The sequence below is a fragment of the Nematostella vectensis genome, chromosome 15 (genome assembly GCF_932526225.1).
Source record: "Nematostella vectensis chromosome 15, jaNemVect1.1, whole genome shotgun sequence".
Classification (NCBI taxonomy): Eukaryota; Metazoa; Cnidaria; class Anthozoa; order Actiniaria; family Edwardsiidae; genus Nematostella; species Nematostella vectensis.
The window spans coordinates 10874710-10884448 of NC_064048.1; the positions used below are offsets into that span (position 1 = coordinate 10874710).

The 9739-nt window shown below is 42.0% G+C and overlaps 1 protein-coding gene across 2 annotated transcripts; it reads right to left on the minus strand.

The window, feature by feature from the left end:
• Positions 1-97: 97 nt before the first annotated feature.
• LOC116618532 lies at positions 98-9703 on the minus strand. 2 transcript variants are annotated; one of them, XM_048723132.1, is made up of 11 exons: positions 9567-9703; positions 6554-6612; positions 5863-5914; positions 5482-5574; positions 3603-3878; positions 3280-3408; positions 2976-3017; positions 2635-2741; positions 2296-2351; positions 1658-1794; positions 98-1110 (listed from the first exon to the last, which is right to left on the minus strand). In XM_048723132.1, exons 1-11 carry the CDS (start codon positions 9607-9609, stop codon positions 704-706), a joined length of 1401 nt encoding a protein of 466 aa, XP_048579089.1. In that variant the 5' UTR covers positions 9610-9703; the 3' UTR covers positions 98-703. The 2 variants fall into 2 exon arrangements, with proteins under 2 accessions (XP_048579089.1, XP_048579090.1); XM_048723133.1 differs by lacking the exon at positions 2976-3017.
• Between the last annotated feature and the right edge of the window lie 36 nt (positions 9704-9739).

Genomic DNA, 9739 nt, shown 5'->3' on the forward strand with positions numbered 1-9739 from the left:
ATTTAGTCACGGTCACAAATAGAGCGACTCGCAACATGCAACAACAGAACGATATCATATGTATTGTACGCATTAGCCATTACTGATAAGAACAGTATAACAGTGGCATGTTTATTAATTAGAGCTTCATTTGGTAACCAACTGTTAAAAAACAAAGAATCAGTTTTACACTTTTCCTTTGTGTCATCTCAATTTGTTTTAAAGTCAACCTTCAAAACATAGCCATATACATTTTCATTAAATACATTCAATCGAATTTCGTGAGTTCTGGGAAATTCTTCCAAGAAAATGCTGCGACTTTTTTTTGTTTAGCCCTGCTTGCCTTCGTAGAGTTTAACAAACTTATATCAATCCCTGAGACTTCTTCTATAATAAACGTTTGCATTCTTAAAACTTTGCCAAAGTATACCATTTTTCGAAGACGTTTAAAAGACATGCTTGCATGATTAGAGTTCTGCAGACTTAGATACTTCTTCTAAAATGTTCAAAGAATTTAGATAATTGATAAGGCTTTTCCTATGTATGCTTGCAGTCTAAGAATTCTGCAATATTACGAAGGATTTTCCCAAAGAGATAGTTATATTCTAAGAATTCGGCAAACTGAGAACATTCTTCAAAGAAGTCTCTAAGAATTTAGGCCATGTCCTCAAGGCTTTGCCTATATGCTTGCATTCTAAGAATTCTTAGAACTCCACTTAGAACCTCACTTGCCACGACGACAGCACCTTTGGGGGCACCCAGGCGCACACGAGAAATTAGGGGCGGAAGGCTGGCACATTGGTGGACAACCCGAACCGAAAGCCGACTGCATGGGGTACTGGTAGGGTGACATCTGGGGCTGGTAGGAGGACATCTGGGGCTGGTAGGAGGGCATCTGGGGCTGGTAGGAGGGCATCTGGGGCTGCTGGTAAGAGGGTGTGGCGTGAGACATGGCGGAAGCTGCTGGAGCGGCGATCTGCTGGGGGTTGATCTGGATGGTGGCGCAGTAGCCGGTGGGGCAGGAGCTCTGCCTGAGCAGCCGGATGCCTGTAGGGAGGGACCAGCAGGGGCGACACTTGGATAGGGAGGCACCCGCCTTCATGGTAGACTTTGACCCCGGGGCTGACAATGCTGAAAGGAGGGATACGTTGTCACGTGTTACATTGTTATAGTCAGGTGTTGGTGATGGTGATGGTGTTGGTGATGCTGTTGTTGATGATGATGGTGTTGGCGATGTTGGTTGCTGTTGATGATGGTGGTGGTGGTGGTGGTTGTGGTTATGATACAGTTGGTGATGCTGTTGTTCATGATAATGGTGATGGTGATGATGCTGGTGATGGTGATAGTGATGATGGTGATGGTGATGGTGATACTGTTGTTGTTGATTATGATGATGGTGATGGTGATGCTGTTGTTTATGGTGATGGTGATGATGCTGGTGATGATGGTGATGATGGTGATGGTGATGGTGATGGTGGTCTTGAAAGTGAAGATGAGGGAGATGGAATGAAAGGGTGGTCCAGGTGCTAGATTGTTTTAACGGAGGATTATTGTGATAATAACAAGGGCGTAGCCAGGGGAATGGTGATAATGATGATAAGGATGATGGTGGTGGTGTTGATGACGATGATGATGGCGATTATTATATAGGGCTCTTGCTGTTTCGTCATATACTCACGTGACTTAGGGTACTCTATTTTAGACACTGGAATAGATCCGACATATTTGGAGGCGACGGCTTTTTTTAGAAGCTTTTTGGCCTCGTTCTGGGGTAACTTGACACGAAGCTTCATGAACGCAACCAGACTTCCCTTCCTAGATGCTAGACAAGAACATTAAATGACCACAACATTTTAGAGTCTGTAATACATTGCTTTTCGTCTATAGTCCGAGAGTCCTCCTCTGAGCGTACAAAATCAACATCTCAAGCTGTGTTCCGTGGTCTGGTAACTCGCATGGCCGCAGCTCAGTTTATATATTTTTTTAACTTCGATTAACACGGAGAACTTAACCAGGTAGATGATGGTTGTCAACCAAAACGTCCTCCTTGCTTTGCGATACTACTGAATCCAACAAATTGCCAACTCAGTGGGGAGAGGCACGGACAGTACAGAAAGAAAAGCTCTTGTGCCATCCAGTCCACCCCCCCCCCCCCCCCCCCCCCACACACACACACACACAAACTGCGCTCCGGTCGCTTGTTTTGCAGTTCTGCAGCTTCCCTGTTAGAAAGTTCATCTTTCTACTTTTTCCGCCCTTCAGCGCCCCATTGTTAAAATCCCTCCATTTCTTAATATGAAGCAAAGAATTCCTTACTCAAACTTCTGAACTTCGCATCCGAGGAGGTTTTTGGACTCCAAAGCGGACTTCAGCTGGAAAAAAGGGATAAACTCGATTAAAAACTGTTTGTATACACTTTTTTTTTTCAAAAAGGTTACATTTGGAAAATCCATTCCGTTCCAGACAGCATTGCGCGCAGATTAATCATGAAGGCATGTTCCCCTTGACGTTAGGGCTGCCTGCGGTTTTAAAAGGAAATAAGGACAGCTGAAACTACCACGTGGCATAGGGATTCTGGTGATTCTCTTAGTGTGCTTGCCTTGACATTAGTGCTGCGTGCGCATTTATTAAACGAATGAACCGCTGTTGACTTACCGCGTGGCAAAGGATTTCGGTGATTTTCTTGGCGTGCTCGCCCCTAACGTTATTTAGGTCTGACTCGTATTTGAACTTTGTTGTTAGTTTGATGTAGAGGGAGCTCACTGCAAAAAAATATAAATATTTTATCTCGCTGGCGAAGGGATAGGTCTGACCGTATACATTTGTTAAATAATTATTTCAACTTGATCAAAAAGATCAAAATAGAAATGCTTTGGAAGGTAATCACCGTACTTACAAGTGTAACCTTGTCTGCTTGCGGTTACAAAGTCCCTTCAAAATTTGTCTTAACTTATAGCGACATACTGTAGCAGAAGGCTAGAAGCTTTCACACTCACACTTTAGAGATGAACTGTCGCGGGATTTCTTCCACTCAGGAACTGTAAATTTTTATTTGAATGCGGATTAGAACATTCCTGCCTAATGCTTCCTTGTAGCCAGAGTAGCCAGACGACTGGCCTATCCTACAGCCCGAGAACTAGAAGTGAATTACCAGCCTAGGCGCTGGCGTTTCTACCGGGTTGTCTGTGGTGAGGAGCAAAACAAAAGTGTGACATCACCTCGTCCAAGACCCCGCGCGTCGCCGCGGTATTCTACCAAGCACAGGAAACCCGGTGAGAACACCAGGGACTCGTGAATTACCTTGGTTCGGGGATGCTGTGGTGGTGGTTGATGCGGAGGTTGGTTTGGGCATGGGCCGTTTGCGAGATGCCGCTGCCTTCCCAGCGGGCTTTGCGGCTTTCTTTGCAGCGATATTTGCGAGGATCTTAGCTGAAAAAGAAACGTTTTACCGCTTAGTAACGGACGGACCATTAGAAAAGTGAAGGGGACGGGAATGAGTAAATGCAGGTTTTCATCGGAGCTGCCCTCCCCAGTCCCCCTCCCCCGACCCCCTCGGAAAATGAATGCTTTTTCACTCTCGGTATTTTGCTAGAATAACAACATAACAGGGACTCTACCCCTACCTGCCCCAGCAGCGGCTAGCGGTGACACAGCAGCTATACGTGCCGCCTGCCTAGCAGTTTGCGCCGCCGCTATTTGGGCGGCAGCAACGACTGCATCAGCGGCTTTCTTGGCGGCGTCCGACGCTTTTTTGGCGGCCGCAGCGGCGACAACAGCGTGTTCCTTCGCCTCTTTTGCAGCCTTCATCGCGGCCTCGACTACGTTTGCTGTCGCTTTCGCTGAGGCGTCTTCCCATCTCTGGTGGTCGTGTGCTCGGCTCAGTGGCCTGGGGTGGTGCACTGCAACATAAAAAAGCGGATTGTGCAGCGAGGAGCACATTGCAGCACTGCTGGTCTAAGTAAGTTCGTGTTGCGTGATGCTGCATGTTGCGTGATGCTGCATGTTGCGTGATGCTGCATGTTGCGTGATGCTGCATGTTGCGTGATGCTGCATGTTGCGTGATGCTGCATGTTGCGTGATGCTGCATGTTGCGTGATGCTGCATGTTGCGTGATGCTGCATGTTGCGTGATGCTGCATGTTGCGTGATGCTGCATGTTGTGTGTGTTGGAAGGCGTACTTATGCTGTTTTTATAATGTTGTTCGATGGTTGTACTGTTTGAGCGTTGTTGTGTGATGGTTTATACCCTGGATACCAGGGGCTCCAAGCTTCGCAAATCGTTGTCGCCGCAAAAAGTTTGGAGGGTACCCAGGGTAGATAATTTATGTGACTTGAACAGGTTGTTGTGCTGTTTGTTGCCCATGTTGCAAGATGTTATTTCATGTTGTTGTGCTGTTTGTTGCCCATGTTGCGAGATGTTATTCCATGTTGTTGTGCTGTTTGTTGCCCATGTTGCGAGATGTTATTCCATGTTGTTGTGCTGTTTGTTGCCCATGTTGCAAGATGTTATTTCATGTTGTTGTGCTGTTTGTTGCCCATGTTGCGAGATGTTATTTCATGTTGTTGTGTTGTTTGTTGCCCATGTTGCGAGATGTTATTCCATGTTGTTGTGCTGTTTGTTGCCCATGTTGCGAGATGTTATTCCATGTTGTTGTGCTGTTTGTTGCCCATGTTGCAAGATGTTATTTCATGTTGTTGTGCTGTTTGTTGCCCATGTTGCGAGATGTTATTTCATGTTGTTGTGTTGTTTGTTGCCCATGTTGCGAGATGTTATTTCATGTTGTTGTGCTGTTTGTTGCCCATGTTGCGAGATGTTATTCCATGTTGTTGTGTTGTTTGTTGCCCATGTTGCGAGATGTTATTTCATGGTGTTGTGCTGTTTGTTGCCCATGTTGCGAGATGTTATTTCATGTTGTTGTGCTGTTCTTAGCCATTTATAGCATGATGCTGTTGCTCTGTGAGGTAGCTTGGAGTCGCTACCGCGATTTCATATCTAACCGTGTCTTTTTCCTTACAACGCAACCAGTCCGTTCAGTCGCATCCGTCATCAATGCAGGTACCGTTTTCCCCGGTAGATAAAAAAGGAATTGCTGGCGAGCAGCCTTACAGCACCTCCCAACATGACAAACATGATGTGCAAACAGTTCCAGCTCTACTGGGCCTTAAATACGTGTAAGCTACACTGAGATGAATACCTCGTGTAAGCTAGACTGAGATGAATACCTCGTGTAAGCTAGACTGAGATGCATACCTCGTGTAAGCTAGACTGAGATGCATACTTCCTGTAAGCTAGACTGAGATGCATACCTCGTGTAAGCTGGACTGAGATGCATGCCGCGTGTAAGCTAGACTGAGATGCGGACCTCGTGTAAGCTAGACTGAGATTAATACCCCGTGTAAGCTAGACTGAGATGCATACTTCGTGTAAGCTAGACTGAGATGCATACCTCGTGTAAGCTAGACTGAGATGCATACTTCGTGTAAGCTAGACTGAGATACTTACCTTGGGTGAAGTCCTTGGAGAAGTCCGCGTCGGTTGTGTAATCAGCATCATCCTCGTCATCGTTTGATTCCGTGCTGTATTTATCGATTTGATCTACAAATGGTAATCACCATCACCATCACCATCACCATCACCATCACCATCACCATCATCATCATCATCATTATCACCTATAATATCACCACAATCATCGACATAATCACCATCATCATCATCATCATTATCATCTAAACATAGTCGTCATTTCCTTGCTAAGAGAATACTGGTTGACTATGAAAAAGGACTAGATCTGTTATAAGTCCTAATGTACAAGTTTTGAGAAAATTTCAAGATTTCTCAAGAGATTTCAAGACAGTTTAACATAGTAAAAGTACGACTTACCTCCTAGAATCCCTTGCGAAGCAAGTGCCAACACAAATAGCGTGAGCCACATCTGTCAAGAGAAAATGCGACACAAAAAGAAACAGTCATCTTCTTTATATTTTTTTCTTTTACACTTTTCGCGGATTATAGATTACATATTTGAATTTGTAATTAGAATCTCACAAACTTGTAGTTAAACCATCTAAAAAATAGCTTTATTCTTCGCTTGCGAAATTAGTAAAAAATGCAAAGTATTGAGTATGCAAGTGAAACATAATATATTATATATTCAACCTATTTTTAGAACAATGGTTAATATTACAAATGGTATTCTGTGATATTACTATTTATTTCTTCTAGCAAGTCTGGGAAGCATATGCAACCAGCAAAACATGATTATTCCGTTCTTTTTAATGATCATTCTTCTAGAAACACACGAAAAGTTACCTATTGTTTTTGTTGTAGTCGGCCACTTTTTTTAATAGTAATAATATCTTAGGGATTTGTTATAACGGACGAGAAATGTAAGAACTAACGTCAAGCTTTTAAATTATAGTTAACCTGTATTTTTAGGGGGAAATTCTGTCGACAATCATAAATGGTTTTATTTCCTTAATCGATGTACCTTTACATTTGTGGTTTGAATAATTACATATTTTTAAAAGTTCAAAAGAAAAAAATGCTTATTAGCAAATAACAAACCACTAACCTTAAAATTTCCTGTCGATCCCAGACAATCCTGACCAATTTGTCGGTAAAAATGTTTATCTAAATAAGAAAAATAACATTAGACCACCAGCGCTAACAAGTCACAGATTGCAAGTTGATCGTAAACACACCCCGTGAGTCACTTGGAAATGAAAAGCAAAATATGAAGTCATCTTTAACGATAATAAACATATTCGAAAAGGAGCCCATGACCACAGGGTTACCAAACGACCAGCAAACTACAGAGACAGCGAACTGCTACCAAGGCAACCAAGGGTATTATTACACAGGGATACCACCAAGGGCGATAGGTCCATGATGCAGTGCGAGTTTGATCTGTGATCTCGTGATCTCTACAGAGAATATATAGTCGGGTCGCTTAGCGCACAAAAAAAGCTCAATCTATACAGAGTGGACAAAAGCACCAAAATTGTTATAAACGTAGCCTAGAGGATGGTAATCAATATTGATCCATAAATAAAGAGCAATTATTTTTTTTAGAAATCTAGTGTTGCGGGTACCCTGTGGTAAGAATTTCATACGTTTTCAAGACACAAAAAAGATCAAAATGCACATATTTGAAAACGATTTCTATCATTTCAGCTGTATTCTATCGAAATTCGGGCCAAGAAACATATAAATAGCTATAAAAGCTACATTTGAAGAAGAAGGAAAACCTACTGGAACCCAGGCCCCACGCGGCTTTATTTACATCGCTTTTGCTAACATGCAAATATGACTGATTTTTATTCATTAAATAAGCACAAATGTGGTGCACATGAATTTTCCCAGAAATTTTCTTTCAATGAGTTCTCTAAGTATTATATTAAGAGCTATAGAGCTTTAATTAATTTAACCAGCGCGGCTGAATTGATAGGCCCGTCAGCAGGAAAAAAAAAAAGCTACCGATGAGGGAGATTTTTCATAGCCTATTGTGCGTTGATAAATTATACCATGACAACTCGGATCATTTGTTTATCTTTTCGCTACGGCCCTATGTTATTTTAAAATCAAAGTATCACAATTGTTTCCGAGGCGAGAGCCTCGCTCTACCCCATGCTAGTTATGGGTCAAAGCGGGGGATCCGGCAGACGCCCTTGACTTCCAACCACTCGGTCGTATGGAGCCGAAAACCCTAGCTAATAGCGTTCCATGATTTATATTTTCATTTTGTAAAAAAAAAAAAAGAGGATATCGAACTAATATAGATCGGCAGCGGTGGCTGGCGTCTACAGATATGGCGCTCAAAACCTTCTGATCGTTAGAATAATAGAATAATTCTGGCTTTCGTCAGGTTTTGGGCTAAACGTGTCCTCTCTTAAGGTTGACGCTAGTATCGTCAACACTAGAGTTTTTGAACACTTGTTTATAGCACCGTCTTTTCTTTGGCACCTCGAAGAAAACGTCCCTGAGAAAGGAAAAAATCCTTTGTTTGGAAAAGAAATCCCCGCGGACCCTGGGCACATGCTAGCGTACGCGCATCATTCTGAAAAGTATCTTTCAGTTTGTTTCAGAATAACTTTCTCCCCTTTATTACAATAACGGTCCGCCGATCACTGATCCGCATCTTAGAAAAAGCCTCGAAAACTCTTTCCTTTAGTAGAAAATGGTTAAAGGATTTCTCATTCCCAAAATATCCCAAGCGTGTCTCATGTACATTGTGGAGCTCGGACATCAGAAAAAGGAACGTACCATTTTCAACAGCCTCCACTTATATATTCTGTTAATATATTCTATAAGCCTGACAAAAGCTCTATACTTTTTTTATCATCCTCTCTCTCTTCCTGGGGACCTTTCCTTTTCTTATGCTCCACGACCCTTTCCATCCCTGAGGTCATCATTAAGACATCTTTAGGATAATAAAATAGTCTCCTATTGGTGCGGCGATTCATCACTTTGATGCACACGTAGGTAGCAATAAGCACTTTTTTTTTCGTAGTGCCTCTGCTGGTCAGCTTTTTTTAAAGTGCTTTCGAGCATTAATACCGCAAATTTGTGACAATTCCTGTGCCATTTTGCGCTATTTGCGCGACAAAGTTTCTACAGATGTTTCTTCTGCAGAACATCCAAATCTTCTAATATTCTCAAAAAAAGAATCACAACCTAATAACTTTGATTAAGGAGGCATATCTAAAGCATCTTATTGGTCTTTGGTGTCTAGTCCCCCTTATTAAATCCATCTCTCCCTCTTTTTATTAAGCCAACGTCAAAATACCCGATAATCGCGATTAATAGCAGATTTAGAAGAAATAAATTTAAAATCAAGACAAAATTTCATATTTAGTAGGTTATAGACATTGTACGTCCTTGATACATAAAGAATTAGCTTTTTTTACCTAAAATACGCGATTATGAGGTACTTCCAGCATATACAGTGCCAATATAAGCCGCCATCTTGAGGGGGATTGGGTCTAGCTTTGAAAACGTTTTCTCTTAAATAAATCATTTTAATGCAGCCAACGACAGTTTTATCTTGAAATATTAACAAATACTGTTATATTTCCCCCACCAAAAAAAAAAAAAACAATCAGATATTTCGCCTTAGTTTTGGAAATACAAGATCTTTTAAATTTCACCACAGGGAGCCCGTGATAGACGCTTTTTTTCTAATTTTTATTCCGTTACTACACAAAATCCTCAAGTGGTACCGGTGGGCACCGGTCTTAATATTAATTAGCATCCTCTTGGCTATCTTTATGCCAAGTTTGGTGCTTTTGTCCGCTATGTATAGATTGAAACACTAAGCGATCGGAATAATAATGGAAAAGTGCAAAAAGATGGCCCTGGTATAATAGTTACTAGTTACTGGCAAAGTGGTCCATCCAAAAAAGCACCGAAGTAAGACAAGGGTCTCATTTCTACTTTAGTAAACACTGATAGTTTTCTTTGCAGTGTACACGTGCCCATGTGTTTTCACGTTGTAATTTGGTAAAAAAAAACCTGCTAAATTAGCCACTGATTGTATAGATAGCATTGGTTCTAAAATTTCCTTCTCCCACACAGGATGACCATACCTCTTTTAGATGTTGGGTAGCCTGTGGTGTTCCGTATATCCATGCAAAAGAACAAAACATGGCTGCGGTTAGCTGAAGCAAAAAGTGGGCCCTCGAAAAATGGCCAGGTCTATCCTTCTGCGTTATCCTGAAGCATTGAAAATCATCCAGGATAAGGGAGAAATTGTTCTGCT

Excerpts from the sequence above, each read along its gene's own strand:
- LOC116618532 (XM_048723132.1), bottom strand. The coding sequence starts at position 9,609 with ATGGATATACGGAACACCACAGGCTACCCAACATCTAAAAGAG. Across the intron at positions 5,915-6,553 it reads GATCGACAGGAAATTTTAAG|ATGTGGCTCACGCTATTTGT; the intron begins GTTAGTGGTTTG and ends TTCTCTTGACAG. Across the intron at positions 3,018-3,279 it reads CACAGCATCCCCGAACCAAG|TTCCTGAGTGGAAGAAATCC; the intron begins GTAATTCACGAG and ends AAAAATTTACAG.